The sequence below is a fragment of the Ammospiza caudacuta genome, chromosome Z, assembly GCF_027887145.1.
Source record: "Ammospiza caudacuta isolate bAmmCau1 chromosome Z, bAmmCau1.pri, whole genome shotgun sequence".
NCBI classification, from domain to species: domain Eukaryota; kingdom Metazoa; phylum Chordata; class Aves; order Passeriformes; family Passerellidae; genus Ammospiza; species Ammospiza caudacuta.
The window spans coordinates 44,809,641-44,832,554 of record NC_080632.1 but is presented as its reverse complement, the minus strand read 5'-3'; the positions used below and the strand labels follow the sequence as shown (position 1 = coordinate 44,832,554).

General features: G+C 38.2%; 2 protein-coding genes across 5 annotated transcripts in view; both read right to left on the bottom strand.

Annotated features, from left to right (window-relative positions):
• Window positions 1-259: 259 nt before the first annotated feature.
• On the bottom strand, window positions 260-8,115 carry F2R (coagulation factor II thrombin receptor). 2 transcript variants are annotated; one of them, XM_058824013.1, is made up of 2 exons: window positions 7,943-8,115; window positions 260-1,664 (listed from the first exon to the last, which is right to left on the bottom strand). In XM_058824013.1, exons 1-2 carry the CDS (start codon window positions 8,001-8,003, stop codon window positions 460-462), a joined length of 1,266 nt encoding a protein of 421 aa, XP_058679996.1. In that variant the 5' UTR covers window positions 8,004-8,115; the 3' UTR covers window positions 260-459. The 2 variants fall into 2 exon arrangements, with proteins under 2 accessions (XP_058679996.1, XP_058679997.1); XM_058824014.1 differs by lacking the exon at window positions 7,943-8,115 and adding an exon at window positions 7,443-7,639.
• A 4,097-nt stretch (window positions 8,116-12,212) lies between these two features.
• The window catches only part of IQGAP2 (IQ motif containing GTPase activating protein 2), a 123,527-nt gene continuing 112,825 nt past the window's right edge, over window positions 12,213-22,914 (bottom strand). For all 3 annotated transcript variants that reach the window (XM_058824301.1, XM_058824302.1, XM_058824303.1), the window contains 9 exons: window positions 22,036-22,168; window positions 20,531-20,633; window positions 19,503-19,644; window positions 17,712-17,799; window positions 16,603-16,815; window positions 15,587-15,747; window positions 14,607-14,750; window positions 13,488-13,596; window positions 12,213-13,022 (listed from right to left, as the gene is read on the bottom strand). In XM_058824301.1, coding sequence (XP_058680284.1) covers window positions 12,909-13,022; window positions 13,488-13,596; window positions 14,607-14,750; window positions 15,587-15,747; window positions 16,603-16,815; window positions 17,712-17,799; window positions 19,503-19,644; window positions 20,531-20,633; window positions 22,036-22,168 — 1,207 coding nt within the window. In that variant the 3' untranslated portion in view covers window positions 12,213-12,908. The remainder of the gene's footprint in view (window positions 13,023-13,487; window positions 13,597-14,606; window positions 14,751-15,586; window positions 15,748-16,602; window positions 16,816-17,711; window positions 17,800-19,502; window positions 19,645-20,530; window positions 20,634-22,035; window positions 22,169-22,914) is intronic.

The following is a 22,914-nucleotide window of genomic DNA, read 5'->3' as shown; positions in this document are numbered from 1 at the left end:
AAGAAAAAAAGCCTGCAAAGTTATTTTCACTCTTTTCAGGAACAACTGGATGGATAGAATGATTCCATATATAATAATTTATTCAACCTGATAGGTATAGTTCAAAATACTAAACTGAGATTTCTACAATAAACTGAACAATGCAAAGGATTTGTCTGAAAAAAAAGGTTTATTTGAAAAACACTCAACAACTATTATTAAGAAATTATTTTTCCTCTCTACATTAACATATTTACATATACTATACATCTATATATATATATATATATATATATATATATATATATATATATGCACACACACATACAGAGTTTTAATTTGAATTGTGTATTACTATATTGGATCCATAAAGCTATGTATCATACAACAACTTGGTGTAAGGGTTTGCACTTCTTGGATATAACAGTCTTCTTTTTGTTTGTAACTGTGTAAAATTAAACAATTTGAAGACACATTATCTCAATGCATTGCTAGTAATTTCCTGTAGACACTGTTATTCACATTAGTAGTCAATGTAGCCCTTCTAGTACTAGTGGTAGACATCAACTGGCCACTGCTGTTACTAATGTTAGGATCAAAAGTCTTTTTACAATTGAAGAGACTGAAAAATTGTCTCTGATACTGAGAAGAAGCATAGTAGTAAATAAAGGGGTCAATGCAGCAGCTAATGCTGCTGATAGAAACACAGAGTAGATAGGCAAAGTACAGATACTCTAAGCTGTTGTCATACGAAAAATGGATGTAATGAATTAAGAGGAGAACATTTGTTGGTCCAAAGCAAATAACGAAAACAGAAAAAACAGCCACACACAAGAGCAAGGCACGTGTCTTCTTATTTTGCTTTGCAACAATGGTGGAAGAACTAAGACAGCGAATGATACACACATAACAGACAGTAGAAATTATAAATGGCACTATGAAAAACACAGAAGAGAAGATAGAGAAGAAGTGGACGTAATAGCCGTGAAGTTCGGATTCTCTCAGCACATCGTGGCACGTCGTTATATTTAACCTGGGTATTTCCATTGTTTGCTCTCGCAGGAGAAAAGGAATAACCCCGGTTATTGCTACAAGCCATATGATGAAACAAACCAGTGAGGCACGAGGTAGTGTACGCCACCCCAGGGACTGCATGGGGTACACCACGGCTAGGAAGCGATCAACGCTTATGCTCGTCATAAGCATTATTGAGCAGTACATGTTGCAGAAGAAGGCAGCAGTGATGAAACGGCACATCTGAGGCCCAAAAACCCAGTCATTTCCAGAAAAGTGATAAACAATCTTAAATGGAAGTACACTTACAAAGAGAACATCTGCAAGGGCCAAATTCAGCATGTATATTACAGCTGGCTTTTCGATTTTCATCTTTTTCAGAAACACGAGTATCGCTGTAATGTTCAGAGGGAGACTCAGCACAAGCACTACGGTGTAAACTGAAGGAACAAAACGAGTCAGCCATGGACTGGTGAGGTATCTTGCCGTTTGAACTGATATCATTCGTCGTTCAGGTAGGAATGATGCAGTCTGATTGGTGGCTCCCGATCCAACTTCCAAGTCATTTTCTGTATCACCATCAACAGGAATAAGATCAGCCACTGGATCGGAAGAAAGACGGATGGAAAAGCTTCTGATGATGTGTGGTATGCTGCTGTTATTTGGAAAGCCTGAAAAGTAAAAAGTATTAAGATTAATAAGTCAATATTTAGATGGTATGGGGAAGTGAAAACATCTTTCAAGAAGGAAAGTTAAGATTACATTAGGTAAACAAAAAAATAAGGGTTAATTTCTGATTCAAAGCATTTTATCAGGTTGCCCACAGGTCACCATTTTATTTTAGCTCCTCCTGCTACAAATTTAGGTAAGATGTCCTTCTTTGTCTCCCATCTCTTAGCCTGAAAGCTTTCATTAGTAGTGATTCTAGCTATGCTCAAGGATCCAATCTAATCTATGCTCTCCTTGGGCAACTTTAACACTAACACAACAGGCAATCTGCCAGCCTTGAACTGTCTTGGCCAGACCCCTCACACATTTTGTAAGAAATGAGATGCTGGCATAAGTGCCCATGCACAAAATTGCCACTAGAAGTACTAGAAGTACTCATCATCAAAATCACAAAAAGTAAAAGTGCAACTAAAGCATCATGGTTTTGAAATATTTCTGTGTGCTCTGGAAACATCTTACTCAACTCGAAGGCCCCCATTAAGAGAGATGGCAGAGCAGTTCCCAAGGTAGATGTGGATCAACCTTTTGCTTGCAACAGATGGGTAGCCACAGATTGCACTGAAACACTTCCCGAGTTCTACTTATCGTAACCCACAGTGTGCAGGACAGCATGTGTCTGCCATACCCCCAGGGCACCTCTGAAACCTGCAGTTCCCTCTACAGCAAAGTCTCCTGCAGCATGCTTCCATAGCTAAGTCATGACAGGCCATCTCTTCTTTTTGAATGTAACAAGCCAGGAAATCAGTGTCATGAAGCATTAAATGTCTGGCAGGGAGTTATTTATGTAAAAAAAAAACAAAAACAAAAACAACCAATCAATCAAAATAACTATTTAGGCATTATTTCAGCAAAGTTGTTTGTATGGAGAAATATTTTCTGAGACTGTAATTTTTGGTTTTGGCTTAATCTGCTTTGGCATAGAATAATTCAAGTGTACTGTGGGTAGACAGAAGTGAGAAAATTACAACTACTCAAGTAAACAGTCACCTGTTTACCTGTGCAATTGATCCTTTGTTGGATCTTTGATAATTAAAACAAAAATGAGGGTGTCTTAGCTCACATCTGTGAGCTGAAAGTACATGATTCACCTGTGTAAGATCATGCTTGTTAGAAGCAATTATTTGTTCCATAGTAATTGAAACCAAATTTTTTAGCAAAATCTCTGAAGGAAGCAGATGGCAAAGAGAAAAATGGCTGCATCTTTAAGCAGGCAGTTACCTCCCTTTGTGCACAGGCAGTGGCAGAAGGACCCCACCCGGCAGGGATTTTTGTGAAATTCAAACTTGAATGTGGGGGGGAGATCAGAGGACTGGTAAGGCAATTTGGTGATTTTATTTAGAGCGGCTGTGCTTTATGTACCATGCTCTGTCACAGCAGCATTCTAGGGGCCAGAGACAAAAGGGAAGTGTTGGAGAGAACAGTTTTCATATGCAAAGTGACTAGATTGCAACCTCTGCCGGTCAGAAAAAAAAGATGCTGGGAGCTTGTTACAGAAACTGTAGTGGGAATGATGTAGTTAGAAACAGAAATGATAGAAGTACGTGAGATTTGGTGATTGCACAGAAGGGCACTAAACGCATTTATACTAGGGTCTATTCTGTCTTTTTTAAGAGAACATGAACAACAAGCAGAACTATAGAGCCTTAATCTTTAACACATTATAAATTTAGTTCAAGCAGCTGGATGGCTCAAAGAATCAGCTCCTAGGCTTTGCAGCCAAGCTGCAGCACAAGTCCTTTTGTATGACACCTCTAACTTTAGCCTGTGGCTGACATCAGAGAGTTAGGAGATTGACTGTATTTAATGATCTTTGCAATAGAAGTATGTCACAAATGACAGCACTGGTCTTCATCTCTTTTGGGGAGCATTATAACTATACTTGAATGAACAACCTCCTCTCCCCATATTTCTTACAGCTGGAAGCTTGTCTCCATGGTAAAGACACCAGTAAAAGCGAGGAAAAATCTGTCAACTGTACCTACTGTATCTCCAGTACACACAAGTTTTATGAATTTAAGACTTTTAATTCTACGAGTATTTATTTTCAAACCAGAAAACTATTGAAAGAAAAGACAATGATAATTTTAGTCCCCCAAAGGTTGACATGTCCATCTTGCTTTCTCCACCATTGTAGAACAGTGTGGAGAACCAAACAAAGAGCTGACATGGTTCCATGTGAGGAATGCATGTTTTTGGGAACACAAATATAAATAGACTTGAGAGAGTAAAGCCTGGAGGCCTGGAGTTAGGAACTGTGTTGCCAAGACTACCACTGCGTGATATGGTCACTGAGACACCAGCACCTCTCTCATCCCAGTATCCCTCAGCTTTGAAGGACCTGAGCTGTGCTGCAGTTTCACACTTTGGAGAACCAGCAAACCAACTTCATCAGTCACTGACCCTTCATGACTGAGGTTAAGTCTCTTGGTGTTGATGCTCTGGGTGATAACCTGACCCACTTCTCGTTACTAACCCCTAACTGAGAACAGTACAAAAATATGCTACAAGAAAAAAATGCTATGACCGCGACAAGTACCTTTCACTGACTACCAGCCAGCGTATTAGCTATTGCTTATAGTTAACTGTACATTGCTAATAATTTGAATTATATCCTAAATTCTTGGCGACATCTTATTTACAAGTTTATTAGATTAAGGGATTTAGAGTCACTTTTACTCCATTACAGAAATTTTCTAAAAGTAGAATCCTATTACAATAAATCAGAACAAAAACATGTGTAAATAATTCAAGTTTATTTAAAACTATCTGGAATATTTTGGTGAAAACTATGTGTTCTTGTTATAAGCAGAGGCTTTCTAAGTTCAGAGTTGAACTCAATCTTCATTCTGTCAACATCACCTCCATGCTGACTCCTATTCTCAATCCATGTCCCCATTCTGAACTTAGATGACAAGAGGTACTGCTTGCAAGCCAGCTTTGTGGAAAAATGTAATGAGGCATCACACTTGCTATTTCAGTGCCACTTGATAATATAAAGAATGGTGACTTAAACTTTCTTGATTGAACTAAATTTAATTTGAAAGCTTGACAGCCACGTATCAGTTCTTATCCTTTACCAAGCTGCTTGTAGGACACAGTGTAATTCTAGAAAAAACAGTAAGCACTGCATACTCTGAAACAGAAAGGCAGACAAATACTGCCCTGAGGTTTTGTATTCCTTCTGTGGCAGTGTTTATGTGAAAAGGTGAAGATAGAGATTTATTCACAGAAGGGAACAGGATGAAATAATGTAATATTATTTCAAAAGATTGTAATGAACCTTCATAGCAAACAGAAAGGCCAGAACAGGAAAGAGGCATTACCTTTAAACTGGGTTAGTACAAGACTGCCAATATACAGTAGCTCTACAGAAAATCTTTTGAAACTACTGATAGCTACAACTACAACAGAATCTGTGAAATTATTCTTTCTAGCTGTTTCCAAGCTATAGATATCATTTGTCTAAAATGTATTTCACTGCAGCCTAATTATTTTTTAATAATTAAAAAAATTTTGTTAGAAAAACACAAGTACAGCTTGTGTAGTGATTACAAATGTTCAGAAGGTCATCTTATTTTCTAGCCTGCCATCCAGTCCTTTTGGAAGAACTCAAGCTTGGTTGATTTCTGTTTTTATAACAAATAGGAACTCTGTCATATCAGCAATGAGAATAACCCTTTATCAAAATGTCTATAAAATTTAAACAGGTATGAACTGTTTAACAAATAGACGGTTAAACTGTGAACAAATAGACAGCAGGATAAAGCACTGAGGTTTTATCCTTGAGGTGTGTGTACTCAGGACACTGAATAATAAGCAGAGTCTTTTCTTTGCCTCCAACAAGTACTTCAAAAGGCAAAAATTACATAGAATCAGTATGACACTCAAGTTGCCAAAGTCTTCTCTTATTCCCTGTGGTTTTTTCATCAGTTCTCCAACAAGGACAAAGAGGAATTATGTAGAAAGCTCAGCAAGTTTGTCATTGTTTAATTTTAACACTCCACAATGTGCTATTTTCTATCAATTATTACATATTGTTCATCTCACAATCAGTACACACATATTTTGTTTACCCTGACATTTTTTTTAAATACAGACATATGTTGTAATTTCTTTTCATGTCTATTTTTATTTGCAAAGGACTACTCTGCATCCCATTTGTGAAAGAAAATACAACAGCTTTGACCAATCTTAAGCTCCAGAAGAAACTTGGAAAGTATTTCTGTAGGCCCATGGACAGGATGTTATAAACCAGCAGACTTCACATCCCAAGGGATATCTTTGTGATGTGAGAGACTAGAGAATAGGCTCCTACACAAGCCAATTAAAAATGTTCCCTGTGTGCTGCTGGACAACAAATAATACTGATTTATGGGCATTGCTGGTGACAGCTGCATACTAGCTTATAACAAATAGATTTATTTTATCTCCTCTTTGTATAACCCCAAGTGATAAGCATCTAGAATCTAAATTACTCAATAGCCCATAAATTAGGCATATGAAGGCAGACTGTGAAGCGCATGCCAGACACGTTAATGACAAAATAAGACACAATCTTGTAGGAGTGATGATAGTTATTTGTTTTTATAAAAATAAAACTGAATTGTGTATGCGTTCACATCTCCATTTATACAGAATTCATTATTAGATTACACAACTGATGTAGTAGCAATCTGAACACATTTACTTGAACTGTTGTTTTCTTGCAACTGGGTGTCTGCTCCGTTTTGCTTTCCTATCTCATCTCTTTAACCTCATATGCTGGCTTCAACCAATATAATCACTCTATTTTGCCAGCAGTGTCCCAAGGCAGGGAAGTCCAGGTGAGTTCAGACCTTAGTCACCTTAACAGCACTGGTCAGATAGTTTGTAGGCACTTTACACCAACCTACTGCCAAGCTAGTGCTTTTTCACCTGCCCAAAGGAACAGCACAGGTCAGTAATGTGGTAACTGTGCACAGTGAAGGACAGGGGAAAAGCAGGAGAGAAGCTGCAGGTCAAGGCCAGAGCAGATCTCGGGATACAGCAGTGCACAGGCAACAAGAACATTGTGAAGTACATTGTGGTAAAAACAGGTTATCTAGGACAATGGGGAAACTACATTATTGCAATGGCGATGAGCAGAAGAAGAGCAGAAGACATATTCAGGGGATCGGGTTTTGTTTGTTCTGTTGTGCATGAAGTAACTAGAAGAACACCACCAACAGTGAAAGTTTTGTCTAGCATTAACATGTACAGTTTGTTTTTTACACCAGCACCTCCTTTTCTTAAACAGATATTTTTTTTTAGACTTCCCCTTTGAACATGACTTTGACAGCTTCCTTCCCACTTGTTCTTGTGCCAAAAAGTTGTCTAGCAAAAATTATTTACCTTCTCTGATGCTTCCCTCCCAGCACAATTACAAACACTAGGTCTATTCCCTTTCAGTTTAGCTCAGTAGTAAAAGTATGTTATGCTCTGAAATTTCCTCTTAGCTGCTCATCCAATCAGCCCTTTCACGTATGTAGGACCTCAGGCTTTACTGCATGCCGTCTCGTGGGACTAAGTTATTTCTACTGCAGCACTATCACCACTAGCTGACTGAAAGAAATCTTAAACTGAATCAAGCAAAACAATAATAGCAAAAAAAACCCTGTGCTAATCTGTAAATGTACAATCCTTTGTAGGGCTGTACCTCTGCCATAAAGTGAGAGCTTACATGCATGTACGTCTTCTCTCACCTTCCTTTCCTCAGCATCTCCATCGTCTAACAAGCTCTGAGCGGGATGGAGCCATGGGCTCACCAGTTAGGGTACTGATGTTGCTGTTAGTGAATAACCCTGAAATAACCATGGAAGTCATCTGTCTACTTGGGGTGCATATTCTGAACTGTTTTGTGCTGGCAGATCATCCGAAGTTTGCACTGCCCAGCAGCAAGTCTCGCCGACCAGGTCCGTTCCACCACCACCTGCTGCTGCCTCCTGCCGCCCTCAGCTACGGCGTCACCCACAGCCATCCCTCACCACCCCGAACAGCCTCTCCTCGCCGCTGCTATGAGCACAAAGAGCCGAGGACAACTCGGCCCGAACTCGCACTAGAGCTCCAGGCGGGAGCCGCACGGCCCGGCCGGTGCGGGCACACGGTGCCGTGCGCCCGGGCCCGTTCCGGTCACGGCCCGCGCTGAAGGCACTCCGCGGGCCCCGCCGCCAGCCCCGGGCCCGGCCCCGCCCCGCGCACCCACCTGGCCGGGCCGGCGGGCAGCACAGCAGCGCCAGGGCGCACAGCAGCGCCCGGGGCCCCATGGCCGCGCCTTCCTTCCCGCACTCCCTCCGTCTGTCCGTCCGTCCGTCCGTCCGTCCGTCCGTGCGGGCGAACCTCAGCAGGCTGGGGCTGTCGAGGAGCCGCACCGGGACTCGCTGCTGCCGCAGGGAGGGGGCTGCGCTCCGCGGGCGCGGCGGCGCGGGAGGGGAGGGGAAGGGAGGGAGAGAGGGAAGGAAGGGGAGGAGAAGGCGCAGGGACAGCGGCCCCACGGGACACAGAGCCCCGCGGCAGCCCCCGCGCCCGGCTGGGACACGGGAAGCGGTGGCGGGCTTGGCCGGGGTGAGAGGTCGGGAGCGCCGGAACAAAGGGTTATGTTCAAGGAATTATTTTAAGCTAAGTTTGCCAAATTTGCCGTCCGAATGCCTCACGGGAGCAGTTCCAAGGCCACATGAAATGCCTGCATTACTCACAGCTGAAAGATCACGCTGGTTCAGAAAAGCCCCTTACAGTTGATCTACTTCGTATAAAGGAGATGACGTCCAAGCTTGCTTTTATTGCATGTGTTCAGTAAACTGCTCTGCAAACACAGGGCAACCCAAAAGTGATTCATTGCCCGGCTCTGCCGCCCTGTCTGCTGTACAAAATCCCCGAGAAAGCGGTGCTGCTCCCCAGTCCGGTGGCAGTGCCATGGACAAACCTCGGAAAACTATTGCATTCCTTTAGAGATGCTCATGAATCAAGAGGGGTTGAAGCAAAACCTACCTGAAAGCTGTACAAGAAAATATTTTGGAAATTTTGCAGCTATTACTTAGAAGCTTTGCCCTAAAAACATCCCACTGATGTTTGAGTGCTTTGTGTTTACTAAGCCCGTAAGACGGTCAGAAGCTCTAAAGTGGACACTGTCTTGCTAGGGAGTGCTATCCATGCCTCAACTGTACTGTTTACAGCTGTACAGACAAAAATGGGAAGGAGGGGAAGGCTGATTTGAACTTGCTTATATGTATGAAGTGCCTTTATTACTGCAGAAGCACCGACCTTTGTTTTTAGTGGAGAATGAAGACCCTGGAAAACAAATTTCCCTCATCATAAGTACTGATTCTCAGCAAGCTCTGTGTCCCTATGGTGCTTTTCTTACAGTGCTAGCACTAGTTATATGGCATGCTTAAGCTGACTCTGTTTGCATAGAGCAAGAAATAAATGCAAGTTTTACAGCTGGCCAGCCTTCCTACAGTTCTAGCATCCCACATGCTCTAGGAAACCTAGAAAAAATGCCGTATACTTAATTGAGCTGTTCATCTGTTTAGAAAATACCATGATAAGAGGTGATTATTTCATCTGGTAAGAGGAAGTGAAGTTATTCTTGGTCATTTCTGTAGTCTCACAGTTGTATAAACACACACAAAGATTGCTCTTCTAACTATCTAAACCCAAAAGAGAACTGAACAAAACCAGGTCATTGTAAACATTACTCAGGTTCTCAAAAAAACCCATATATTGCCAGTATTTTTCTTACATTTCAAGAAGCCTTAACCAGTGGGTCAATGCTTGAGGAATACATTAGATTACAGAGTTTGTGAAACATATGAAGAGAAACATTGAACCTCCAGGAAGTATTTTAGTCACAGACATTAGAAACAGTCATAGTGCTATTCCATTTCATCTTTGTAACCTAGTTATTATAAATACAGCAAGTGAATAAAACTCATGCTTTTGAAATTTTATGTCTGCATACAAAAACCAAATTTAAATTTTGTTTCCTTTGGTTTTGTGAATCAACTTGCTTCTTCCTCTCAAGATAACTTATTGTAACAGAGGTGAAGAGTTCATGACTTATAAAACTTTAGTTTTTAATTCTACTTCTTGCATCTTTTTCAGAATTTTGGTTTTGTTATTTTTTTTTTTTTTAGTAGAGGTATGTTACAGAACAAAACTTCATTCCTCCTGTTAGACACGCTAAGTTTACCAAAAAAGACTGCATCTCCCTAGTGAGACTGCTACCTCATCACTGTTTGTGGAAGGAGATCGTTCTTGCTGCCAATGCAGATTACCCTGTAGCATGTCAGAGGTGGGTAGTTACTGCTGAAAGATGAGCATAGAAACATGCCTCAAAAGCAGGGAAATCAGTTGTCTATCTAGTTACAAACTTTTCAAAATCACACGTGACTGTCAGTGTTTGGATTTTCTGGGAATGAAAGTTTTTGTTTCATTCCTGTATTCTTTAAAAGAAAGTTGGACAGCTAAAGGAGGTCCACAGACCAGTGCAAAGAGAAACAGAAAAATCTAGTGCTTGTGTTGGTGTTCCTGTCTGCCTGGCCTAAGCAGAAGGATGTTGTTCTGCAATTCTGTGGGTAGTTTTGTATCTTCAGAGGCCCTTGAGAATGGAAAAGTTCCAAAATAAACTAAGTCAGCTGCCAAGCACTCTTAGTCAACTCTGAAGACACGTGATAGAAAAATGCAAGCCTTGGGGTTAACAGGCTAAGACTATTGCCTATTATAATTTCTTTTCACTACCGCCAGTTAAGGAGGACAAAGTTGAGAGATAGGCAGGTTGTGCAAAGAAAGATGCATTTTCTCCTGTAGCAACAACTGATGCATAGGCCCAATTCAGTTGTACTGGCTTTTTTTTCCTCGGGTTTTGAATCAGCAATGCAAGTCTTTCCACACCACCATTTCATGACTGAAGCTGGTTTCACAAGTCCTATCTAATGTTGAAGTCCCCACATTGTATCTTACAATAGCCTCTAAAAAGCCTCTTTTCTGTTGTAGTTAGTAGCTGTCAGCAGCAGTGGGTGATAACAGAATCACTTTGCTCATTTGTGTGGTGCTACACACTACCATCAATCTTATGTGGGGGTAGAAAACATTGTGGTCAGTCCTGTTCAGCAGTCCTGTTCATATTATTGGTCAGTGGAAAGGTCCTAAATGGAACTACCTAATTGAGGAAAAAAGCTTATAAAGGAGTTCAAAGAAATTAAATGGAAATTACTCTTTGATGTGCACTAGGAAGAACAGGAAGCCCAGGAAATGGCTGGGCTGGTACACAGGGTGTACCATTCATACTTGTCATTATGTGGGAACCAAAGAAGCTTTTCTAAGTTTGCCCACTCCAGGAAATAACTGAGGAATGTGCTATTTGCATTAGAACCAGGCAGGTACTAGATGTGTCAAGTGTATCACACAAAATTGCATTTCAAGGAGTGAGTTACTCCCATAAAGACTGTGGGTCTCTGGCATGTCTCACCAGCACAACTCCAGGCTTTTGACACGATACCTCAAGAGTCTCTTCTTAGAAGCAACATCACACCTGTGGCAGATTTAATGCTCAGCTAGAGTTTGTTAAAAATATAGCCATTAGTCAAGTCTGTTGCAAATAAAAAGGGGGAAAAAAGATTGGGAATTTAATATTCAAGTAAAATTCAGTTCTCTTCTTTGGAAGGAAAAGTGATGCACTGTTTTCACTTTTCTATCCAGCTATTTTAAGTGAAGCTGGGTATCAATACTACAGCACTTATGCAATATTAAAATGGTTTATACATAACCAGCTGGAAGAAAAATGGAATCACGTCATAGTTTTTTAATCCTTTAATTAGGGATATTATCTGGTTTAAAGTAGTCATGTATTCAAACTTAATGTCATGCATAAATTAATACCTCTGGCAAATGTAATAATTTTTCAGCTTGTGTAGCACCACAGATCAGTTAGTATATCAGCTGAGTTTGTAATCCATGTATCTGCCAGTGACTTGACACTGTTCTATTCCCTTACCAGATTTAATACTTATTTAATATTTGCTTTTATAATTCATTCCAGAATGTCTCACTCTCCATCTTCTGAAGTGTTTGTTATAAGAAAAGTGAGAGAAGGAAGTATTTTTTATTGGTCACATTACCTGTGGCACAAACTTTGTAGGTATAAGTGGTAGTTCCAAAGCAAAATCATCATCACATTCAATAGCATAAAGGCCATGAAGTCTTCACTGCTGAGCAGCTTTTCTCAAGTGTACTGGGGACTGTCAGGCTTAGTTGCATGCAATTTTATAAATGCACTGAAAGAAGTTCATTCAATTACCATCTAGATTGCAGCTTTAATAATTCCTTGAAATGAAATGTAGGGATCAAGCCAGTTTAATTAGGTAATGTTTATTTTACATAGAACAATCTCCAAAGAATATTTAAAAAACCCAATCTAAATACTGATTTTATTGCATTTATTTTCTTACAAAAAAAAAAAAAAAAAAAAAAAAGACAGGCACAATTTAGGTATTCAAATACTTCAAACTGAACAACTGTTCGCTATTCAGATTTCCCCAATACCACTCCAAAGGCTGTGAAAGTAGAAAACGTCATTTTGCACGAGGCAGTAGTGCATTTAGTAGGAATGAATCGCAAAATATATTTTTGTGAAGCAAGTCGTTATTGTCGCTTTATAATTACCTATAAAATTTTTTGAATTGCACAATAAGTTTGCTTTGCAATTACAACTGCCACAAAATAGGTCTAGTATGTAACTAAGTACCTGCTCAAACTATCCCTTAGAAACAAATTAGGTTTTCTTTTGGTAAATACTTAAAGTCTAGTATCAGCTATATTATATATCTGAGGTAATTTTAAAAATGTTTCAATAGGAAGAGGTTTATATATTTAACTAAATGCAATTTCTGCCTACCTTGAAATCTACACAAAAGGTGTGTATCATAAAGAATATTTTCATTTGAAAGTACCAACACCAATGAAATCTTGAGCTGTTTAAATGAATAGATTTCTCGGTTTTCTGTTTTTTTATCAATGCTGAAAAGGCACTGTGTACATTCTTCTGAACTTTTGGTGTTTTAGGGTGTGTTTTTAAAATTTAACAAGCATCCAATGACAACTTCAAATGTTTATAAGCAAAAAAATACTGAATAGACTTCCCGCTGATTGATGAAGTCCATGATATCTGAAAGTACTCATTTTCCATAGAACTTCTTATTCAGCAAGAATATGAGCAAATTCACATTCACTTTAGCTTTATCAAACATTTTCATTACAGCCACACCTTCATACTGCATCTGAAGCAAATCCTGAAATGAGAAAAAGATCATTAGTGTCTGTCCAAATCCATACCTTACAGTAACAAGATGTGATAAACATCACCAACTGCAGGTCCTTCGTAACTTAAACAATTGCAAGCAAGTATTGGATACATGCAGAAAACATTACATGTCCTCTAGATCTTAAGCTACAGATGGTCAGTAACAGCAAATCAGAAGAAATACTGTTTTCTGTGTATTTCCTCTTTTTTTTTTAGTATTTCCTGCTTGCTGCCTGAACTAATGTTGAGGTTGATTTCATACAGTTGCCCCAAGATAAACATTAATTCAATGCCAATGCCCAGCATCCTGCAGAAGTTACATAGTTGTTCTCCACATTAGCTGCTGCTCTGTACTAATTGACTGGTTCATGGATACATGTGAAAAAATATTGAAAAGGTTTGCAGTTACACGAAGTGCAACAGCAGCTATACAGCAAAGTAGCAAAATTCAAACCTGGAAATGGAGCTGCACTTTTTCCATCTCAACTCCTAAAAATTTTGCTTTGATTTCAAAGTCACCCACTTCTTCTCCAGGTGTGATATCAAACATCACGTTCTTAAACCTTGAAACAAGAAAGATAATTGAATACATAGGCTGTGCAGTTTTGTATAATCCAGAGACAGCTTTGGGGAAAAAGCCTGCAGAACATAGAACTTTGACCACAAGCAGTGTTGTTGGTGTCAAAAGAATCACTCCATCCCTCCCTGCACTGCATTCCATACAGTGTTTTCTTAGAGACGGTCTGGTAGTATTGGTAATATGAAATACAGAATTCTAAAGTCTTTTGTACTGGAGAAACAACCCCCCAAAAAAACCCAGCCCAAAAAACCCCAACCAAATAAAACAACCTACCAACTAAAACCAAACCAACAACAAAACAAGAGACCAAAAAAGAAAAAAAAGTCTTTAGAAGGTTTAGTGAACAAATTGGATCCAACACCCAGTGGTAGAAACAGGACAAGCAGATTTTCCTTCTCCTGTGCCCAAGCATCTCCTTGCAGGTACATATTTGCCTCATGTGGCTTCCCCTACCTGATAAATCCCCGTGGGGGGAAAAAAAAAAAAAAAAAAAGAAAAAAAAAATGGAAAAAACTTTTCCATGCAGCAGGTGAACGGTAAGGTGCAAAGAATGGAAGACTTTCACTACCACAGCCTCAAAATGGAAGAATACAAAAGGGATGTTAAACCACCACATCCGTTCACCCTGCTGTAGAGTGAGGAAGAGCGGAAAACCTGAGCGTTACTAAGTTACTTGAAAGTAACTGGTCAATATATCAAAAAAGATTGCTACAACTGCATAAAAACGTGGTCATTAATAGTGAGTCTGCTGCTAAACTTGCACTTGTCCATGTAAGACAGTGCTAGGGCTGGCTCGTTAAAATATTTTCCCAAAGTAATAATACAGCAAGGTACAAAGTTAAAAAAATTATAATAATTAGACTGTAGCATCCTTCTGAATGCAGAAGTCTGAGGCAATTTTAGCTGTGCACAGGAAATTGTTAAGATTTCTTTTATCAAAAGCCAGGCCCCTTCAGAAATTGCTGATTAGAAAATACTTGGAATTGCACTTACTGATTGGTTTGAAGATCTTCAATTTCTAAGATGACACCTTTTTCATGAAGTCTTGCAGCTGTGTACTTTAGTGGGGTCTGTTTCAGCTTTTTGCTTCCCTTCACCTCCTCTTTTCCATCAAATTTAATTGACCTCCGTGAATTTCTAGAAAGAGAACAAGAAAATGGCTTTTGGTGTGTTTATCAGATCCTTAATACTTCTGTTACTCTTCAGCCATATTTAACTTTCTTTCACTCTTTCTTGAACTTCTCTAAAAAAACCAAATTAACATCCCAAAAAATCTGAGAGTTAGAGGAATTTTTAGCATGCAGTGAATCATCTAAATATCTTGCCAATGATTTTGAATCATCTTTTGGCACTTCTTTCAATTCTATCGTGAAATGCAACTCTGATCCTCAAAAGTCCTCAATTTTCAGTTTAAAATAGCAATTTGTAAACTTAAGGTGACATAAATGGTAAATACTGTGTAATTTAGAGTTAATTTTTGGATCAATGAAGCATATACTAGGAAAATTCCTATTCATGTCAGTAAAATGTTTTCATTTTAACACTTTGGTGGCATTGGTGGGGGGATTGCTTTCAAGTAACTCCATTATATCTGAAAGGTAAATATTTAGGTATTTATTTCCCCCTTTTCCATTCTAAAAATAAACCCCAAACTTTATAAAAAAGGAAGAAACCAATAATTACTTCCCAAAGCTTCATGACCTCCAACCTTGCAAGTGGATCTGCAAAGTAACACCAATTAAATATATTGAAAACTTCTACACATCTCTTTACATAGACATAGACTTTTCTTTCTCCAGGCAGTCATTAATAAATGCAAGACTTTAATATCCAGATGCTGACACAGTTAACAACTCTCATGGACCTTTTGCAGACTGTCAATCTGTTGGAATCAATACTTTAAACTACAGATGAACACCTGCTCTCCCTCTTGATGAAACTAAAAGACACATTAAAAGAAAGACTCAACTCACCTCCTTGTTAAGTTGTCTAAGCAAGTTTTTATATAGGTGTTGTAATAATTAATTTGTTCCTCATAAAATGCTGTCTTGGAGTTAAGTGCATTCAAAGTCTGCTGGAGTTTCACCAGTTCAGCTTTTCGATGATGTCTGTATCTTCTTTGATTCCGGATATCCTAAATAAATTTATTAATTTTATTGTTTTATTAATTTGAAATTTTAAAAAGCCTCAGTTCATTACCATTCCAATTTGTAATTACAAAATCTGAGTTCATTACTGAGAGAAAGCACAAAATTATCCTGTTAGTTCTTACAAGAACAGTACTTGTAGGAAGTACTATGGTTTGTTCACATGGCAGTCACATTGCTGCTGATATATAGAATTGGTGTTGAATTTTTCTGTGCTCTACAGGGCCTAACAGACCCAGAACTCAAAAGAAAAATGTCATTGTTGTGCCGAAGATAGTTGAATATTCTAAGGTTCTTATGGCCACTATGGGTTGTGGATGTGGAATAGGATTTGTTGAGAACAGTCCCTGCGCTTTATCAGCATCAGGATGGGCACCACATTGGCCCACTATTCTTGTGTCCTGCCTAACCACAGCAGATCAGTGTTGATAACAATCAGATTATCTTTCATAGGGGTTTAAGGCTTTTGAAACCTTATCAAGACCACAGCCATTCTTAATTGAAACAGCACCAAGAAATTCCAATTAAACTGGAATTGTTGAAGTATACAAGGTTATATTGAAACATTATAGAGGAGAGTTAAATCATCATCAGCATCAAATTCAATATCAGATTTGGATAACAAAGGTTGCAGTTTTATGTCATTCATTTCTGACAGTTATTCAGGAGTGTACTGTCTCTCACTTATTTTGTCAGGGAACGAAAACAATTTGCTTTGTATGTGGATACTTCAGTAGTTTAGGGTAGCATTCCCTGAAAAATATGTGTTTTACGTCTCTAATTGGAATGCATTTAGGCTAGATGTTAAACAACATTGATATACAGGGAAACACTCAGTTTACCTTAGCAATCTCATTTATAATTTCTTGGTACTTAGTTGCTGAAGACACTAGTCCTGCTTGTTCCAATGTCCGGAGATTTCTCTGAATTTTCCTTTTCTTTTGTTCTATTGGTAGCTGCCCATCTTCAAAAATAGACTGACTGTGCTTCATTTTCTCTGGAGTTTTGGAATCTAAGATGGCACGTTTTTCTACAAGCTTCAAATTCTCAGATTCCTGGCAGGGGGGAAAAAATCCAGAACAGTTATTTTCCAGATTTTAATAACAGTTAAGAGTTCAAGTACATTGAATTCTCAAGTACATTGAACAGGAGATTTTCAAGAATCAGGGTGCAATCTTTATGTCCTTTTACCACTTGGTCTAAAAGTACCCCATTTACTATGCCTTTGGACATACTTTAGGTACGTAGTGACAACACCGAGACACATATTTGAATTAATCAAAGTGTCTAATTCAGCCAGGCTCAATAACTTCACCAAGTTGTGGGAAGACTGTCCAGATCTCACATATGCACACACTGAGGTGAGCTAAAATCTGCACATTATTAGAATGCAGTTTTGTGTGTCACTGTCTATGGGAGAGACTGCAGCTGTGGGCTCTTCCCACTCGATTCCCATACTAAGGATAGCAGTAGTTCCCTGAGATTTGCTTGTATAGATTAAGCAAATAAACTAAAGGGTCAGGCAAGCTGAGTTACAATACTGAATTTAATGGGTGGGAACAAAGATAGAGTAGAAAGATTCACCTCAGCTATTTCTTGTATTATAATACAGGAGAGAAAAGACCATCTTTACAAAAAAAAGTAAAGAAAAAAATATTCTAGTCACATTCTAGTGACTCCAGTATAGTAAGAAAAAATATTCTAGTCTAGTCTAGCTCACACCAAGATTTATATTTTGTTTCCATCTGAAGTTGTTTCCAATTATACAGTAAAAAAACCCAACTATACAAGTCTCATAGTTTAAAGACTCTAACTCTGAATAGTCTAAAACCATCAACAAACAATTTCATTGTTATAATGAGATGGAGAAAGCTATCAGAGATCTGTAAAGGTCTTCAAATAGCTATAATAAATTACTTCCTTCCCTGTTCAGGCACAGTATAAGACTTACCTGTTGTGCAGTGGCTGGTGTTTCTAATATTTCTAAGAGTGTATCCCCTGGTTGGGTTCGTATCACATCCACAATGAGTCTTTTGGTCCTTTTGAAAAGGATATGTAGATATTACAACACAGTTATCACTGTATCACTTGTACATGTAATTTCTTCGACCATAAAAGTAGTAAACTCCCCGTTTATTATGGATTATTGGTAAAATTTGCTTTCTAGCTTTTTATGTTTCACAGCTTCCTTTAACAACATTGAGGATCTGATTTCTACACAGTCTGAATAGAGAAATGCATGTAAGCTTCCCCCCATTTATTTTAGAAAACAGACAACCCACTAGTGCAGTAAAACCATTACTGTTAATAAAATACAAGCAATTTTATTAATTTTGTATTAATGTGGATTTTAATTGTGATCGTGACAAAACAGCAGACAGAAATGTAATGTTTGAAAAGCCTGAACTACTCATCATTCCATTAAGGGTCATATTTACTGAATACAGTGGAAATGCACTCAGAACTGCTGAACTTTGAAGGAATTTTTCATTTGATGTAGCGCATTTACACAAACCACTTAAGGACACATATTTCTCTAGCGACAAGAGACAAGAAGCATTTCCTTGCTAAAAAAAGGGAAGCTGCTACACCCTGATATGTTAACCAGTTCTTTTCTTGGTAAGAATTTATCTCATTCCTGCTGCCTATTTGTTCATAATACTTCCAAGAACATCCTGCTACAGAATTCTATTAATTTAGAGGACAGGTTACCGAAATAGTTCATTATACTTAACAATTAACAGAAAATTAAGGATGTAGCTTAAGTTTCCAAGAAAAATGTCTAAGTATTGTAAAAATTTCTATGATAAAGCCTAATAGTTTAAAGTGATAGTCTACCTAAGTACAGAAGTAAAACATCACTCCATTGAACAAATCCAGAATACCTATTTCTGATTTAAAAAAACCCAAACAGCTTAATGGATCAGATTTTAATTACAGCCCATGTCTGCCCTTCTAGTTATTGGTGCGCTGTCTTTCCATTTTAATGTGAATTTTTGCCTTCACACACATGGGGTCCATATAAGCACAGTAATAGAAGACAGCAACATCCTGTTCTCCCCCTTTCTCAGATTGTACTAGGATCTGAAGTAGGCCAATCCCTTTTCTGGATAGCTTGAAATAACATCAAAAGATGGGTGTCAATAATGTAAAAGAAGTGCTGTTATATAATTAATTTTTACTATAAAGTAGCCTGCATTCCAGTGTATCCCTGCAGCCATTTTTAAATTTGTTTCCAAGACAAAATAAACACAATTTTCTTTTTCCTGGATAAAAGCATGAAGCATGTGCTATTCCTGCTGAAGTAACAGTTAGATTCTTTAAAAAAGGCTGATGACAGTATATCTGGAAAGTGTTTATTTTTGAGGGGGAGGAAAGGACATGGTAATACTGTCTGACCCTTATAAGTGTAGACTGCTTTTCATCTCTGTTTTCCCAAGGCTGTGGCATTTTAAAGTAGAGTGCTTTTACAGCTTCATGAAAAAACATTTCCTAGATAATGATACAGTCATGCTCCAAAACACAGATGGCAATATATTTCTTTTTTCTGGAAAAACTGACAGTTATTCTGAGTTTTGTAAAAGTTTGAGTAGCACTGAACACAAACTGTCTTTTGAAAACTGAATGCACTCAGCACCTCAGAAATGTACTTAGGCAGGGTAAATATTTAAAAAGCAATAGTTAGAAGCAAACAAACAAACGATAAGCATTGCCAGAATATACATGTTTGAACAAAACTTACTTTATCATCAAACTTTTGAGATCCTGATCTTCACCTTCTCGTAACTCATATTTGCTTGTTAGAGACAGTGAAATCTCTGTTTTTGCAAGTTGATTCAGTGTGCTTTCCCTGTTGGGGTCATTGGGATCAACAGCTCCTTCCCCTAAAAGGAAACATATTTTACTCCAAGTTTTCCAATTTTCCCACGATTCAGCACATGAAGCAAACAAGTACCTAGATTAATCACTGTAAACAATCAGAAATATTAAACTTATTATATAGCGCCTCCAGCTCCTTCCACTTAGAAGCAGGCTTTTTTTGGGCATTGAACAATCAAAACAACAACTTAGCTATTTATAAGCCCAGCTACAAGGTTTTGGAAAGTAAACCAATCCTTGCTTTTCAGGCTCCTTATGTGCAGAAGACTTTCATGTTGTCTCCTTAAAGTATAATACAAGCAATGTAACATCCTTTATCCTAACGTGCAGTGATAATGAAGAAACAGAAGAATAGCAGCTATGTTAACAGGCTACTCACTTGAATGTTGCTGTTATTCATGACTCCTAGCTACTTTCTAAACAGTTTTCTAATACATGTAAATTAAATACCACTCAAATGCATTACTTTCTAAGAAATTTGCTAATTTTAACAAAGTAATTTTTATTTGGATAATTAAGTATCAAAAGAAAAAAATGGCTGGTTTTAGAATTTTCTTTATACTTTGTTTAAGTTTCTACCTAACACTAGCAAATCTTAAGATCAGCTTGTTAAAAAAAAATCACTTGTTTCCTATCTGCACAACTGGATCACTCAAAATAATAGTAATGTTTGGATTTTGAAACACACATTAATTTTTAGAGTGAGTATTGTAGTTAAGAAAAACATTCAAATATGAGGTTCAATGTTACAATAAGTGTTTGGAAAATAATTCTGTAGTAAACAGAGAAGCAGAAGCTACTGGTCTGAGAGACACAAGAGTATTTAAGTCAAGTTTCTGTTTAATTCGGCCCCTAAAATGAAGTTACCCATAAAGACAAAAAACAACATACCAAGGAAAGATTCTATATCAGGAACAGGTCCCAGACCTTCCAGCAATTCATTCAGCAGGTCATTAGTTTCAGTAGCAATGGCATCCTGGTGTTCCAAAAGCAGCTATAAACAAATGTAAATGAAGTCATCATCCAGAAAAAGCTTTCCTGGAATCTTTATACTTGAAACTAAGTCTGGAAACTAAATATTGAAAAACACAGACCTATCATGATCAGGATTATGGAGGACCTTCCCAAGATCAGGAAGCACCCTGGATTCTGGGCTAGAGTTTGGAACTGCCCTTGCTGTAAAACAGCTTGTCTTGCTTCTCCAGCTATTGTCTCTGGAGTGCTCAATATCACAGCTGAGCAGAAGGTTTGCAATTAGGACTAACAAAGTCCTAATTGTCACAGAATAAAGGATGGTAATCGCAAGTAGAGCATTTTGGTGCTGCATCCTTAACACCCAAAGGAATAAAGTATTGGTGATCCACAGAAAGACACCTATTTTATGTATATCCATTCCAGTAGCTTACAACAGTGTCAGTGGTACCTTTCAGAAAGGACTATATTTTCTAAGTGAGGAACGAGCTCTGCAGCACCCACTGCACCACCTAATAGACATGTTATGCCAGTCACTAGACTCACTGGAAGGACTAAGGTTCACATACAACTTCTGGTCATTACCTGCAGGCAGAGGTCTGCTGCTTCAAAAATTAAAAGAACAGGCAAAAAGACAAACCAGAAATTTTTTTTAGCAGATTAGGTTATTAGTTTTCACTTGAATGAAACTAACTTATAGAGTGGCTTACTGTGAGTGTGGCATTCTGCCTTTTCCATAGTGTATCTGGCAGTATTTGAGATTCTTTGTGGTGTTTGTGGCCTTTTTTTTTTTTTTTTTTATGGGGAAAGGTTACTGTGGGGTATTTTTTTGACTTGGGTGGGACAACACACGGGGGACATATTGCCAGCCAGGAAACAGATAGTAGCATCCAAGTTTTAGGAGGAACAAGTGGTAAAGATTTAACTTACACGCTATTAAGTCATGCTTCAGACTGCAGTTATTCTGCTCTTTACCCACAGTAAGAACAGGAGTGATACCACAGCAGCATTTTTTCTAAATCTGATGTTTTACTCAGTTTCCAAGAAGTCACATGACAGAATGCCAGAGCTGCAAGTTTCTATTCCCAAAGATTTTCCCTCAAGCTATCACTTTCTTACCCAAGACAGAAGATTGTTTTAAAGTTGGAAATGTCACATGAGACTGGAACATAATTGTTCTTTCCCCTCATCAGAAAGTGTTACATACTAACTATTATTCAAGATGATGCTTTTGCATGAAAGCAGCATTTAGATTTTTCCTAGGAAAAAAATAAAATCTAATATTCAGCTTCAGAACATTTCAGAGATGAAGTGAAGAAATTACTTCAAAAATAAGAATGAAAACTACGCTTTCCCCAGAGAGTGCAAATATTTGATAATCTGTATACTATAGTCCATTGACTAGTCTATTTTGATTGACTTACTGAATGGGTATTGATAATTTCTTCAATGGAAATATATATGACAGGCTTGCTAAGGGTCACCATATCAGAGTATTCATCAATATTGAATTTCTCCTCTGGTTCAGGAACATCACATGCTGCTTGAAAAAAATTCCTAAGAGAAAATGAGAAAGACTTCAATAATTGTCCCTTATAAATTCACTTTATTTAGCCTGTATAAAAAAGCCATAGTCAAGTCTTTGACATGCATTATGTTTCTTTTATAGCCTGCAATCTACCCTCAATGTTTCAAGGAGGCAATATGTCAATACAAGTAAATCTTCTCTTTCCTGGGTAGCTGGTAGAAGACTGTTTTCAAGGGGCTGGGTTTTTCCCCCTACTTAGTAAACAAGGTAAATTTTAAGGACTTAGAGAAATATCTATTTAATAGCCATTAAATAGATATTTCTCTAAGTCCTTAAAATTATGAAAGGATTTCCCTGTTATTTTATGAAGGCAATTCGCAGTATGAGGTGTGCTGAGAAGGAATGGATTGAAATACATGCACAAAATTCCCATTTGTCCCATAAATATTTATATTGCTGTTAGGCCAAAAATGAGGTGCTCAAAATGAGAGAACATGTAGATTGTTTATAAATAGAAGAATCTTGAGAGGAAAAAATGCAGAGTGTGGTTGAAGTGTTACTTCAGTATGACTAGCATGCACATGGAGTACTGAGACCTGCTTCCCAAAACGACAACTGGTGTCTCTCCAAGCTACTGACTTCTTCAGGGATGAGCACAGATAACCAAGAACCAGCAGGGTCCTCTTGTAGAGAACCACTTTGTTTTCTGAAGTGAAAAGACCTGAAGTGCAGCAGCTGGGAAAAACAGGGTTTTGGATGATGCCTATGGGTTTCC

Coding starts and splice junctions, on each gene's coding strand:
- F2R (XM_058824013.1), bottom strand. CDS start 8,003: ATGGGGCCCCGGGCGCTGCTGTGCGCCCTGGCGCTGCTGTGCTGCCCG. Junction 1,665..7,942: donor CTGCCCGCCGGCCCGGCCAG/GTGGGTGCGCGG, acceptor TTTACTTTTCAG/GCTTTCCAAATAACAGCAGC.